The following is a 15711-nucleotide window of genomic DNA, read 5'->3' on the forward strand; positions in this document are numbered from 1 at the left end:
GAGCACAACAAGCGTAGCGCGCAAGTCCGTATTGACGTCATCGGGTCGGGACAACGTTCCGGATCATATTTCTTCACAACTTTGAATCGAAGCGCATTCCGTTAGGGGATCGTTACCCGACGAAAAACTGTTAAGGTTCGAAAACGTTTGTAGTTACTTGGTTTAGAGTGATGATACGCGCCCTGGTAAAAGGCTTTTAGATACATGAAACTATACTACATTCTTTTTTACATATTGTTTTATTATAATTTAGATTATAATGAATAAACTATTAATCTCTAATAAATCAGATTTTTCTTTTAATAAAAGAATAAAACTGGAAATTAAAATTAAAAATGACAGAAATCAAACTGATTATATTATTATTGGAAAAATATTTGGAGGAAGAGAAACAGGTAACAAGAATTAAATGAATAAATCATTAGTATTAAATATTAAAGTATGTTTATTAAAAATATTTCTTAATTTGTATTTAAGACCGATCGGTGATGATAGGAATGTCAAAACAGTTTGGACAATTAAGAGGAATTTCTACTTTATTAGAAATTGTGCGCATCTTTGGAAACTCGTTAAAGAATGGTGAGTTTTAAAAATTATATCAGTAAATTTTTATTCTAAAATGTGACTAAATATTACTTATCAATTAAAATTATTGAAATTAGTTTGTATAATGATGTAATATTTTTAATTTTCCATCAGCTAATTAAACAATTAAAAACAATATGCTTAAGAAATTCTTAGAATCACGGGTTCTTAGAATCATGGGGTTTCATCATCTTTAGAAAATAATGGAATAATTAATTATGCATGTTTTAACTGATGATGAATGAAACAACAGTATTTTGATCTTTTTAAAGTATTAATATTAGCGTAATATTTAGGCGCAGGTGTACACTATCCCCATCTTTTATTTTCTAAGGGTTGTCTTCATACAAAACCCTTTCTGAAGTTTCTTCATCCATGTTGTTATTACATACACTCTTTCTTCTTGGGAGTTTGGAAGCTGGTTCATTATTTCTAGGCTTCTTACCTTTGAGTCTTTTCCCAAAAGATTCAGGACCACATATCTCTTCCTCGTGGCAAAGTAGACATTGTCAGTTGAGTCAACAGTCTGTATATTTCTAATATACATTCATTTAAAGCAGAAAATATTACATAGTACATAAAATATATACAGACTATTATACAGTACATAGATATTACACAACTAGCCATTCGGGACATTCCAATTTTCAACGTTGACTGAACACCGATCTCCACGTTCGTTAAAAGTCATATCTTTTTTTCAACGTTGAAATGGCACTGTTGTCGACGTTGACTCGACACACGTAGCATTCAACAGATATGTTGACCGCTACTTTCTAATGAATTATGGGTAATTGGTGCAAAATTTGAATGAAATCCATCACGCTGAGAATGGAATTATGGGAACTAAGCATTTCGTGCTTGAAGTCGGAACGTCGTCGATGACGTCAAATTGTTGGTTTCGACACTCAACACTCGTGTCGAAAATTGGAATATCCCAACTGTGTCTGTTGTCTTTTGTGTTCATATTTCTTATTTAAGTCAGGCATTCAGACTAACAAAAGTTCAAGAACCATGCCTTATGATTGAAAAAAATCTTGCTGTTTGTGTTGTACAGATATTACAGACAAAAATTGCTGACAGACCAAATAACTTGTGTATGAATGGGTTATAGTGTTATTTATATATCTATTGGCCTTCTAATAAAGAACTCAAAACTCTGCTCTTTGTAATACAACACCAAACGATCGCCTAAATATCGGGCTATAACGTTATAGCCCGATATTTAGGCGATCGTTTGGCATTGTATTATATACTACTCGGGCTTTGAGATGTTGTTATTTATATCTCTTTGTCTAAGTGAGACTTAGCTTAATCGTACAACCATCAATTAATAGTGTTTAATCCCAACAATAACATTTAACTTTTCATTGACAATTTTTAAAAATTATTTACTGTCCATTAGGAGAAGTTATAGTGTCTTTGTCCATTTAGTGCTAAGAGTATATGTTCCTTTCTGTTCTTCTCTAAATTAAACACTTTTTCAATCTTAAAATGTTAAAATCCAATTATTTTATTGAGAAGAAATTAACTTTATTACAGAACATAATATTTAAATAATTGTTTTTAATAAAAATTTGTAATTTAATTTAAAATCTTATAGGAAGAAGACCTAAAAGAAATATCTTATTTTGTATATGGGGTTTTTCTGATATAGAATCTTTTAGCTTTTACAAATGGATAATAGTAAGCATTGCTATTAAATTTTTAATAAAGTTTTTCCACCAAATGTCTCAATTTTAGTAAACAAAACTGTTTATTTTTATTTCAGGAGAATCATAAGAAGTTAGAAGGAGAATTAGTTTCATATATAGATGTATCATCTTTAAAATCTCCCAAAATAATAAGTTCACCATTACTGTATGAAAAAGTTTTAAATATTGTGAATAAAGTAAGAGAATTTTCAAATATTTACGCTTAGTACATTATTTAAAATGTATACCTTGATTATCTGGGTAATGTGGACTAATGCTAACTCGGATAACTAAAAACGCAGATAAAATGAATGGCTACGGTCACTTCGGCTTTAAAATTGAAAATATAAAAGATTTATATAGTAGCACTTTTAAGCTTCTTTTTATACCTTATGTAAGAACAACATATTTTTACATTATTTATTCTACAGCTTACATATATAATAGTTTTAAGAACAACATATGTAACAACCCGATGCAAATAATATTGCCAAATGACACTCGGAATCAGTGGCGCACTCGGGATTTAGTCTCGGGGAGCCAAGTCGAATGGATAAAAAACTTTTTAATGCAAATTGAATAAAATACCCCCCTTATGTGACTACTAATTTACAATAGTATAGGAATAGAAGACACCACAGAATATAACTAAAAAAATTAATTTAATCATTAGAAAATTTTCCAAAAATCTTTTCCCGTTTGGTTTCTTCAGAGGATGCCAGGGCCCCTAGGCTCCCCTCTGGGTGCACCACTACTCTGGATTATCTAAATTAATTAAGTAGATAATACTTCTGAAAACAAAGGTTATTCATTTGAATACAGCAGTGCCTCATACTTCACATTTAATTCACTCCAGGAACAGTTTGAACTCTGAATTGTTCAAAAGTCCAAATCAATTTAACCCATTGGAAATAATGGAAAGTGAATTCATCTATTCTCAGACCCTGCATACTTATATACAGAAATATTGTCAATGGTCATATTTTTATATCACTTTGTCATAAAATCTGTTCTCTTTATAAATTATAATTTAAAAATACAGTTAACGAGACAAATTTAATTTAATTTATCGTATTTTTCTATTTATGATGATGATATATTTATAAATTAGTTTTATTCTTAAAGATATCCAAAATAAACAAAATAACAAAAGAAAAAAATTCAAGATGGCTGAAGAGGATTAATGATGATATACCAGAGTAAGTGTAAAATTTTATTTAATTAATGTTTTAATATTTATTAAAGTTAGGCCCTAATTACAGTTTATATAAGTACTAATTGTTTAAGTATGTATGCTAAAAAATGTATATTATATAAGGTTTGAAGGTTTTAACAGATATAAATAGTTTTCAAGTGCAGGTATACGTGGATGGGTTTGGAATCTTCCCCGATGCGTACGAGAATTTTGTAAAATTTCAAGTTAACAAATTATTAAATGTAACATTATAAAATGTTTTATAACAAATAGATGACTAACCATGAAAATTTTGAGAATGATTTCCACAGTAATATATTGATGCACTGATGGCTGAGGTAGCAAAAGCAATAATTATCTTACATAATAAAATATCAATAATTGAATATTCGTGCAGTGATAGATTGAATTTCGATAAAATTATTACTATTATAATTACTAAAATTTGTGTGTAATTTTTGTATTTTTTTTTGTAGAAATTGCGTTGAGGGAAATAGTTTTGATCCGCTCTATTTTAAATTTGGAATTCCAACTATTCATTTTAAATTCAACTGGAATTTGGTAAGTTCAAATTTTATATTTTATAATAAAAATATATTTAATTAAATTACTCAAAATGTTTAAATCTGTGTTCGATATTTTTAAAATGACGATCATTTAATGATTTTTTTGCAAATAAAAAAAAAAGACACACCTTAGACTTCCAGTATAAATTATTACCTGAAGCAGCTCTATAAATTCGGTTGAGAGTGTAAGCAGAAAAGATTAAGCTTTTGCTGGAAGTCTACGGTGTGTTTTTTTATTTATTATTTGTTCATTGATTTTACATTAAACTCATTTAAAGAAATAAAGAGCATTCTTGTTCAAGTTGTATAAGTTGTTCTCCATCTCAAAACTTATACGACTTTTAAAAATGTGTTTGAAAAGTAGTGGTAATTAATCCAATGGAGCTGATAGGATATTTCAATTCCTATCAACACATCCAAGAAAGGATGTGCCAGACTTTTATCTTGGTTCCTAATAGATAGACTCTTCAGATCATTAATAATCTGAAAACTGCATTTTGGCATGCTATTTTGATAACTTAACCTTTGAACTTTAATGGTCAAAATGACCTTAGCTTTAGAACTGTAAATGATAACCATATCACGGCAGGTAATGTTAAATCTAACACTGCAACCAGATTAGAAATTGAACAAAGCACTCGTAAGCTATACCCAAAAGCATTACCTATTAGATTCTGTTAAAAGTGTAAATAACGAATTGTTTTCACTGAAATATTTTTATTTTGAAATAATAAGATATTGTAAAAAACATCTGGAATTATGTTTACCATGAGTTTTCCACTCAAATTCATTTTGTTTGACAATGATTTATATTCAAAAACAACCAGATTATGAGTTAAAAACACCCTGAAACAATGCTTAGATTTGATCTTACATAAACAGTTTTAATACAGTAAATCAAAGGTAATTCAACTATAAACATCTAAAAGCCTGATTTTTGATTAAAACCAAACAATTGCCAAATTATATCAGGCAATTAATATAGCCTGATATAATCCAGAAATCATTTGACTTTAATCTTAGTTAATCCTGTAACAGTGTTGTAAGAGTTCATTTACCAAGTTTCCTATAAGAGCTAATTAATTCAATCTGACATTTAATGGAAAAACCATACTGAAGTGGGATAAATGATCCCAAAAAGATGCCTTTGGCTATGAAATGGCAATTTATGAAATAAAGATGTTTGACGAACCAAGTGTTGTTTTGGACTAATTAATCAAGAAGTTCCTCTTGATTTTTAATGATAAAATGATAAATTGTGCATTTTAAAATATTAGACAAAACTATTACAGAGAGAAAAACATTTAAGCAATTTTACTATTGTCAAATGTTTCTGTTTTGAATATTTAACAGTTTTCAATGCTTTAAACTTGTAACTGTCTCATTATTTTTCTTTAATTATGAAAATGTTGAGATTTTAATATAAAATCTCTGTTGTAGAAAACTTATCCTTATAGTGGTTTGTGAACCGCCGGAGAGGTAGAGGAAGTCGTATCTCCCCTTTCTGGCAACAGGTCATTGACCTTTCACTTGTCAAGATGGCATGTTTACGTTAATAGTCCCGAGGGGACGGGATTGTTTTGTCCAATTGAGTGGAAGGAGAGTAGGAGGGAGGAGGTGGGGTCGTCGGTAAGGCTACCGGCGATATTTGAGCAAGGAAGACACCAATTAACAAGGAAACCACAGTTTATTGGATAACTAATGAGACATTACACAAAATCTAACATTGAGGGGATTTATTAATTCCTAATACATGACTGGGGAGAGAGAGAGTTCACAAAGGTTGGTTCCATACCTCTTTGATAATCTGTATATAATCTTATAAAATCCGTAGGCACCAGGCAAGGCACAAGAGTAAAATTTGATATCTACAGTGACTCGACGATCGTCCGATCATCTCCCCCGAGGGGGAGAGAAGCGGCTTTTATAATTTCGCGGTGGGAAAATTGTCACGTGATTAATGATCTGGAAGGTAAAGGTGTGTGTGTAGGTGAAAGTTGTCCCCGGGATCCAAATAAAGTGACGAAATCGGATGGTAACTATCAACTTTACCGTCTTGTTGTGTGGGAAAAAGTGTCAAGATAGGCAAATGTTTACATTAATAGAAAGGGAGGTTAGTGTTTCTTAGCAACATCGTACCCTGTTTGTTAGGGAAAGGGAAATTAATCCGGAAAAAAATTTGGTATAACTTCCAGATTTCACAGGTTGTTTGTTCATAGTTATGGATCTGGACAGGTATTGGCACAGTAGCTAAACAGGCTGAAGTCCAGTTTAGGAGCTGTGTTATGAGTCTATACCTTAGAGCTTCACATTTCTACATGTATCGTTATTTGGTGGAGGAAAAAGGCCTGTTATGTTATAGCTTAGTCTTAAGTCCAGTCCTGCATGTGTGTAGTTAATCTTAGATGGAATTTATCACCTAAAGATTCATAGCAATTGCTGTTGTCGGATAGGATGTTAAAGAAGTCCCTAAAGAGTCTCAAGAGTTAGAATTTGAGAATTCAATGCTAAGCATGCGCAAACTCCATCTAAGTCTAAACATGAGAATAATAGTAACCAAATTATTTACTCACTCTAAATTGTAACTAATGAAGAGAAGAATGGAGCAGAGAGTCAATATATTTTCTTGTTTAGGTTGTAGAGAGAGAGAGGAGAATTATCTAAAATATGTTAATTTTAATTGATTATTTTCATAATATTATTTAATTTTGTAACATTTTCAAAATTGTTATTCTAAATACTGGATTACATTTTTTATTAAATATTATTTTGTAGTATAATGTGATATCAGGACAGATTTTGCTAGAAGCAATTCAATCATTATCTGACGATTCAGTCCTTTCTTTTACTTATGAAGAATATATTTCTTATTTTAAAAATGCAACATATTATCTCGAGAAGCAATATAAAAGTTTTTTTAAAGAAAATGGAATAGCATTAAGTGAGTATACTAAATAATAACTTATTTAAATCATTTATAAATTGTTTAAATATTCTTTAATTATTTTTTAAGATTCCCTTGAATTGGCTATTAAAGAATTTTTTCAAGTAGAAGAAGTATTCATGAAAAATTTAAGAGTTAACTCTGAAAAGTAAGAACATTAAAATTAATATATATTTGTTATTTATTTTTTAGGGCATATGTCAGAGGTGGGCAAGCAAGAGTTCGGTGGGAGCCGAAACGTAGGTTTTGCAAAATGCACGGGAGCCGCAGTTCTGTACTGTCGTGGCGGATAGTATGGTAAGGCAGGGGAGGATAGGGTGTCCCCGTCGGGGTCGAGAACTTGTTTTAAAAGAATAGATTTGAAATGTCAATTTAATTTATTGCACCGACTTGGAAATAAATTACTAAATATTACATATATATAATTACATATTTTCACAAAATTGTGGAAATAAAATTGTAAAAATAGTAATAAAAAGCAGAAATTAACACCGTCGGCAAGAGCTGCGTGTAACTCAAAAAGAGCCGCATGCGGTTCTCGGAGCCGCATTTGCCCACGTCTGGCATATATAGTTGATTTAAACTTATTGGAATCATGCTCATGGCAACTGTAAGTCATAAAACTGTCTGTTTCATTTAAGATAATAATACAGTATATAGAAACAAGAAGAACTAAAAGTATTAATGTTGAAAATATGTAAATGAATAAAATTGAATGGAATAAAACTGTTAAAAAATTTATAAATTAAAATTCTATCAAAATAGATGGCTTGGTCTTGTATGGGGAGTACTGTGTGGAAGACCATAGTCTATGACTGATTGAAAGTTAGCAAAAATATAGAATGGAGGGTTAGTTTAGAAGATATGGTCTGGAAATTTCTCTACAGAATTCCTCTGCACATAGCCAATCCCTTCGTAGGTTTCTTTATATAGTGCTTGAAGATGAGTTTATTGTCAGAAGATGATATTAAGACCATTGAAACAGTTTTATTGATGATAATTCTCAAGTGAAGATTTTATAGATTGTGTGTCAAAGTATCAAGAATGTATTTTAAAGCGAGTGGGTTATTATTTATTATCTTGATGTCATCTGCATAAGTGATTGTAAGAGAGTAGATGTATTAATAATAATATTAATACAGACTATTAATAAGATACTACTAAGGATGGAGCCCTGTTGGATGCCTGAAAGGGGTGAAAAGTCCTGAAAAAGATATTCATTAATTCTAATTTTGTATGTCTGTAGTAGATAGTAGTTATTAAGTCAAGAGGTTATTATGGGATTCAGAGATTATTTATCCCACCCCACAGGTTATTGTGGGGTGGGATAAATAATCAAAGTCAATATTTAAAAATTTTTATATTCAGAAAATAAAGAAATAACATTACATATAGCTCTCCATTTTTTTGGATAGAGAATTAGGGAGATTTAAAATGAAATTTAAGGATAGACATGTGAAAACGTTTATATATAAAAAGCAAATTAATACAATTATGATAAAATTAATTACATATAAAACCCAATACATGTTAATAATCAAATGATACAGGTGGATTTGTATTGGACTATAATACAGCTAATTCATTATTAAGATAATAAATAATTTACACCAGAAATTGCCAGTTAAGCTGTCATCTCTCATATTAAATTCATCATTAGAAATATATAAATTTTAATTTAGAATATTTTGGAAGAAGAAGTCAGCTTGGAGTAAGACTTGAACCCACAACTCCTGCCTATTGTGCCAGATGCATCACCAGTTATGCCAATATTACAGTCTAATAAGAATCCAGCTATATTGTTTGATTATGATAAAATTAAAAAAGATTCCCACTACAGACGAAATTTGTTATATTAAATAAGTGTATAAATTTTATAATTTTGCCGTAAATTTTAATTATAAACTTGTAAAATATTCTGCTTCAATAGTATTTAAATTAGAAATTTACTAGTTCTATTAAGAAATCAAAATCTGTATTAAAAAATAAAATCATTTTGATGATACAATTTTTTTCTATCTTAGTAATCACAATAAAAGCAATTTTAATTAAAAATGTTAATTAAAATTTTAATATAAATTTATTAAAATTAACTATCATTTAAACAATTGTAACAACAAAGTCGGATCAAAATAATTATAAAAAATAGTATCGAGTTAATGTGTCCGAGATGGAATTTCTACGACTTTAGCGTCGTCTCAATGACCACAACTTAAGAAAATAACATAAAAGATGAAGATTCAAGGATTAAAAGAAACATTTTTTACAATTATTGTAATAAATATATTGTATAGCAGATAAGCCCGGCATTGCTCGGGCAAAAAGTAACGATAGCGAAGATTAAGATTATTACATTATGGCCAATCTTACCTGTTTTTACAGAATGCAAGAATTGGGTCCCCCCCTGTTTCCAGACCAATTAGAGAATTTTTAGATGGGTCTAAAAATACGTTCGATTTCCCGCAAAAACACAAAAAACTGCATCTGCACCTGTAAATCTTGCACGACGCTTTCTCTTAACACTTCCATTCTTAACACTTCAATTGTTAACACTTCCATTGTTAACGAATACACTTCTTTCATTCCCACGTGGTACCCTACTAAAACACAGTTAAAAATAAAAATTGCATCTACAGCAGTACAGTAGAAGTCAAATTCTTTAGGATAAGCCTTAATCCTCTCCCCTGCAGGAGGGAATTTCGTGTGACATTTATATAATAGTAGGTATATAGAAACACGCACGTATTCGAATGCAACGTCTTTTCAAAATTTCAAAGCAATTGGTGAAGAACTTTTGGAGATTTAAGATTTTAAACAAACGAACATTTACATTTTTATTTATATAGATAAATTATTTTGGTTAATGTTACCTATGGTTCCAAGATGGCGGCCCGTCTGATTCCAGCAAGGAAACAGTGGGGACGCACGTTCTAACCTAACCTAACCCAACCTATTCTAATAATTTCGTTGGTAATAATTATGGTAATTTATTAGAATAGGTTAGGTTAGGTTAGAGCGTGCGTCCCCACTGTTTCCCTTCTTCTATTTGCTGGAATCGGAGACAAGCCGCCATCTTGGAACCAAAGGTAACATTAACCATTATTTTAATATTAAAATAATTCCAAAACTTTTTCTTGCACATATATTTTCATTAATATAATAAAACTTAAATTGATGATAATTTATTTTTAATAGTTCTGATGAAATAAGAAGTATTAACGATATATTAATGAAGACTGAAAGAGCAATGATCAGTTTTAATAATTTCCCACTAAGAAATGACTATAGGTAAAATCTGTTATTACTTATTAAATAATTAATTTAATAGCTAAAATTGTGTGTATATATATATATATATATATATGTGAATTCTACAGTGTTAAGGATCATTTTTAAATGTTTTCATTTTATCATTAAATTTTTTTTAATCTTATTTTTCAAATAAATATTATGTTAATATTAGGCCAGCTCCACATGTTTAGTATTTGCCGATTGCTAAATAATTGTCTATTTGACCCTTTGATTTGGCAAAATATACCAACGAGTGGGAAATGGCAAATACTGAATATTATGAGTAAATCATCCACATTACTTGGTATCAGCACCGTAACTAGCCTTTTATGCCCGGTGCGAGCATCTGTAACTATGCCCCAAAACTTGGTCAAGGTCATTTCTGCACTCCACAGGGTCTACGCCCTGTGCCTGGGCACCGCCCTAGTTACGGCACTGCTCGGTACTAGCCAAATGTTTACTCGGCATTTAGCAAATACTGAATGTGTGGGGCATTAATCTTTATCTAAGAAATTATGCCATGTTATTTTATTGTTTTTAAAGAAAAATGGAAAGTTTTATGGATTTTTAATTTTTAGATATGATAAAAATTAGAAAATGAATTGATTGTATTGATCTTCTATTATTTGGCCTTTATTTGAAATCATATTTCAGATTCAGTCTCCAGTTAGTTTTAGAGTTCATTCATAAATCCAATTTAATTTTACACTGTGCTTAGTCCTGATCTAAATTAATGAAAATGGCTAGTAATATTAAAAATATCAATCATTACTTATATTGGATTCTGGATTCCTCCAATATAAGTAATGATAGGAAAATAGGAAATTAGTTTTGCATTTATCAGCTTTCGTGTTATGGTTGGTTTATGAGGAACTAGTTACAATATTAAAATGTAGGATTGTTAAATGAGATTTAAAATTTATATAATTTTAGGTAATTAAGAATCATGTTTAAAATGCTCATAATTTAAGGTGACTCGGGCATCCCGATTTTTAACAATTTGTCCCACATCCCGTGGTGTTTTTAAAAAGTCCCGAGTTTTAGAAAGATTAAGTTTTTGTCAATTATGTGTCATAAACTTACGTCTTATGTTTAAGATTCGTAAAAATCATTTTGTATCACACGTATCGGTACCAAGGTGTGCGTGGGCATCGGAAATAAAGAATGCTGTGCCGACAAAACCCTTTGTATTTGTAGCAAAGACCGACCCGACAGAAAATGGTTTGGGCACACGGTTGCAGCGACAGAGCAGTGCATGTTCGTAGGCTGTCCAAACCAGCAAACATTTTGTTCATTGCATGTTAGATGGTGCAGAGAAAGGTTGCTGTTGCTGGTGCTGGTGCTGCCTTAGAAAGGTAGTGACTAGCGAGAGTAAGCACGTCTGTTGCTGCCTTAGAAAGCTAGTTACTAGCGAGAGTAAGCACGTCTTTTGCATCGTTCTATTGTTAACGGTAGGGCTGTGGTTCATTTTGGTTACGACAGTATTATATAATAATAAAATTACAAGAATAAAGTGACACTCAAGGCAAATTCAGAGGAAAAGTACAATTTTTGTGTTCTTTGATGTTAAAATTTTGTTGCTCTAGAACAATTTTTTTCAACAAGACAACCACTCCCCCCATCAATTTTGTCTCGCTTCACCAATGTTAAAATCTGGTCAGCTTATCATAATTACAAATATGAACACCTTATAATTAAATTATAATTATTAAATTTAATATGAGATGGTGGCTACGCCTTCCTCTGGGGACAAATTAATCAGTAATTCAAATTATCGTCACCGAAATATAGCCTGATAGTATATGGCAGTTAGTGTGCTCATTTATGCTCATAATTAGCAACGTTTTAGATTTATGTAGTTATGTTTTCCTGAAAAATAATTTAAAACATAAATATATTTAATCAAATCCATATTCCGGCAATTTCAGAAGAGGAAAATAACAATAAAGACCTTTTATTTAATACTGTAATAAATCTGAAGATTCAAAACATACTGCGCATTTATCTTCAGATGTTTTAAGGTTACAATAAAATTTTAATACTGATAACAGACTCTGAAGATGAGTTTATAAACTCAAAAGAAGTTTAAAGAATGAATTATTATGATGACAATGTTAATAATGCATTTAGTTTTCTCTTCGTAAAATATAAAGAATTGATTACTGGAAGAGGCATTAGCTGGATATGGCAATATTTCAGATATATCAACAAAGAGGTAATTTAAATTGGAGACTAAGAAGTTTTCAAAGATGGTCTCAGCTGTATTGGGTGCATTGTAACTCGCTGATAGCATTGTAACTCGTGCTCAGGCAGAATTGAAGCCGGCCACGTAGCCGATAATGTGCTAATGCCTTGTGTCCGCAAACATTCATTCATACTGTACTGACACTTTTCCAACTTGTTTTATTTCTAAATGTAGCATCTAGTAACTGAGTGGCTTAAATAACTAATTTTTATGGCTCTCAAATCTGCTTCTCGTGTAGATGAGTGTCGAAATGTGCTTTCTGGCACAGAACCTCGCATTAAATCCATTATCCTGCAATATGTTTCTTAAAGTTTGATCTTGAAAAACTCAAATTCAAAATATTTTTAAACTTTGTAAAACTTTGTCATTTGCTTGAGCTGTCACAAAATTATTTTAATTTAAAATTTGGGAATAAACTCCAAAAAAAAGAGGACGAAGAGGCTTGAGATGCTACCAGACAGAGGACAGAGTGCTCAAAAGCTGGACATCTGGCCACCTTAATGTCAAATTTATTAGAATAATTGTACTAAAAATTTGAATTTTAAGTGTATTCTGCTCATCTGAAAAACTAGATATCCTGGTTCTAGATTGAATCGCGAGGAAATCAAATTTGTTTGTTTGAAAACATTTAACTTAACATTTCCCACCTCAAAGCGGTTTCACGTACTCTTGAACTCTCTCTTCGAAGTTCTTTTCAACTTTCCCTCACAGTACTTGTTTGCTATCGGTCTCACGGCCGTATTTAGTCTTAGGTGGAGTTTATCACCTGCTTAGGGCTGCACTCCCAAACAACCCGACTCTTGAGAGGTCAAATCCCGAAGCGACCGCGGCAGCTAAGGACCTTGCACCCGCTCCGGGCCAGAGCCCCGGTCGTGGGGACTTGCGCCACGGTTTGCAACATGGAAACCAACCTCCCTAACGCCACATTTCCCACCTCAAAGCAGTTTCACGTACTCTTGAACTCTCTCTTCAAAGTTCTTTTCAACTTTCCCTCACGGTACTTGTTTGCTATCGGTCTCACGGCAGTATTTAGTCTTAGGTAAACTTATATAAAAATTTAATTTGATAATGTTTTTTGTGCTAAAAAGCTGCTTTCTAATATACTTAATGTAATATTTTTTCAGACATATATTGTTTGGGACAAATATATCCAATATTTGTAACATAATCAGTTTTCCTGGAATAGACAATTTATATTTTGAGAGTAAAATTAAACCTGGAAAGCCACTTCAAGATGATATAACAAAACACATTGCTACAATTGAATTTCACATTGAAAGCCTCACAAAAATATTACATGGAAGTTTGTGATACATGTCTTTCATTGAGATGTGACAAGGTAAGTTATGATTAAAAATATATAAATTAATGTTTTTTTTTGTAATTTTAAAGACGATATTAAACATATTAATGGTGTAAATCAAATTAAAATTTGCACTAAAAGACAGAATACACACAAAACACTATAATTGTTGTTTTTACTACCAATAATTAATTTTTATAGCAGTATCTAATGGTGATTTCATATACAGAAATGTCGTGACAGGTTTTTGGAAACTGTGACAGTAAATGAAATGACATATAACAAAACCAATTTTATCACAAGCTAATTGAAGAAAACAAGATATTATTCAGTTAATATTATTTAATTGGATTATATTTGCAACCTCCATCATTTATTTTTCACCTCATACTTTTAGAATCAGTTTTACCATTTATAAATAAAATTCAACAATAATAATTGTTAATGATTTCAAATGTGCTTGTATCTCCTCATTGATATTAATTGAGAATTTGCTGTATACTAAGGCTTCAATTATATGATCTACAAAATGAAAATTTTATAAAATCAAGACGAAATGACCTTTATATTTTATTAATCATCCATTTCTAAGAATTGCTTGGATAATTTGATTTGCTTATCAGCTACCATCAAATTAAAATCATCAGTGAGTAAAGCACTGAGCTCAACATTGTGGGTCCCAGTGGTGTAGCGAACATAACTGGCGCCTGGGGCATGACACTTTATTGGCACCCCCGCCCTCTCCAGAAACACACACAGTTTGTCTTGGAGACCATTTGGGCGCCCCTCTGCGAGTGGTGCCCGGTGCACCCCCTTGCCCTCCTTGCTACGCCACTGGTGGCTCCTGCTTTTTTCTAATTTTTCTGACGTGTGCAGTCTAGTGAATTATTATAAAATATATTTGGCCAAAAATACTGCTTTGTAATGATTAAATCGCTTATATATTTTTAAACCAACAACTGTAGGAAAAATATAGATTCACTATTTGCAGTTGCATTAGTGGAAGGAGTGTTTTAAATTCATCAAAATCCAAGTTATTTTGGGCCATGTTAATATAAGGCAGTGAAGTAACCTACACTTCATACAGATTGCCATGCATCCCTCTTGTCGCAGCATTCCTCTAATTGATACAATGCTATCTACTGTGGGTTTTGTAGTTTTCTAAAGCTTCTAAGTACAGTAGACCCCTCTATAACAGGTAGATGCATTCCGTGTTATATGAATCCGTGTTGTACGAGTCACTGAAATACATGAGCCAATCACAGCCCGGCATATGTGCAGTTTAGGGGCTACGGCTGTTTGAAAGGTTTTCTTCCATAAAATTAATCGATTCTAGACTAATTTGACTCAACATTTCCAAATCACGTATAATTTTTTGGGAATAATCCATATAAACTATGCTATAAACAAAAAATTGTAGGATTACTTACCGAGTGCGCACCGCTCGACGACGCCATTGCTTAAGCTTGTTTTCATTGCAGAGCAGCTCGTCAAATGGCGGGTGCATGTTTCCTGATCAGTGAATTTTTCACAGAAAAATAACTTAACTCTGGAGACATCATCAATAAAAATATAATTTTTATGGCTGTTGAATAATAAATGTTTTTTAGTAGGTCCAGTGCTCATTTAAACTTGACGGTTTGTACAATATCCGCTATTGGTCCAGATTCGACCAATCCTGTCGCGACACGAATCGGCGATGATGTTTTACTATGTTATACGAGTCTCTTTTAGCGTGTTATACAAACACAATCGCAATTTTTTTTGCCGTGTTATATGAAACTGTGTTATAGGGCGGGGTCTACTGTATACAAGTGTAAAATGGTTCCTGCTGGATTCACAAGATGTCTTTTTATTTATTGCTTAGCCTTATTCGGTTTTTCACAAT

At 31.5% G+C, this 15711-nt stretch overlaps 1 protein-coding gene across 1 annotated transcript in view; it reads left to right on the forward strand.

Annotated features, from left to right (window-relative positions):
• The window catches only part of LOC136975335 (N-acetylated-alpha-linked acidic dipeptidase 2-like), a 36510-nt gene that overhangs the window by 20093 nt on the left and 706 nt on the right, over nt 1-15711 (forward strand). Inside the window, exons 9-18 of the mRNA XM_067270390.1 lie at nt 310-395; nt 478-579; nt 2189-2271; nt 2357-2476; nt 3405-3478; nt 3951-4035; nt 6816-6981; nt 7054-7132; nt 10180-10272; nt 13645-13859. Coding sequence (XP_067126491.1) covers nt 310-395; nt 478-579; nt 2189-2271; nt 2357-2476; nt 3405-3478; nt 3951-4035; nt 6816-6981; nt 7054-7132; nt 10180-10272; nt 13645-13831 — 1075 coding nt within the window. The 3' untranslated portion in view covers nt 13832-13859. The remainder of the gene's footprint in view (nt 1-309; nt 396-477; nt 580-2188; nt 2272-2356; nt 2477-3404; nt 3479-3950; nt 4036-6815; nt 6982-7053; nt 7133-10179; nt 10273-13644; nt 13860-15711) is intronic.

Source organism: Centruroides vittatus, unplaced genomic scaffold (genome assembly GCF_030686945.1).
Source record: "Centruroides vittatus isolate TY-2023 unplaced genomic scaffold, ASM3068694v2 contig_370, whole genome shotgun sequence".
NCBI lineage: Eukaryota > Metazoa > Arthropoda > Arachnida > Scorpiones > Buthidae > Centruroides > Centruroides vittatus.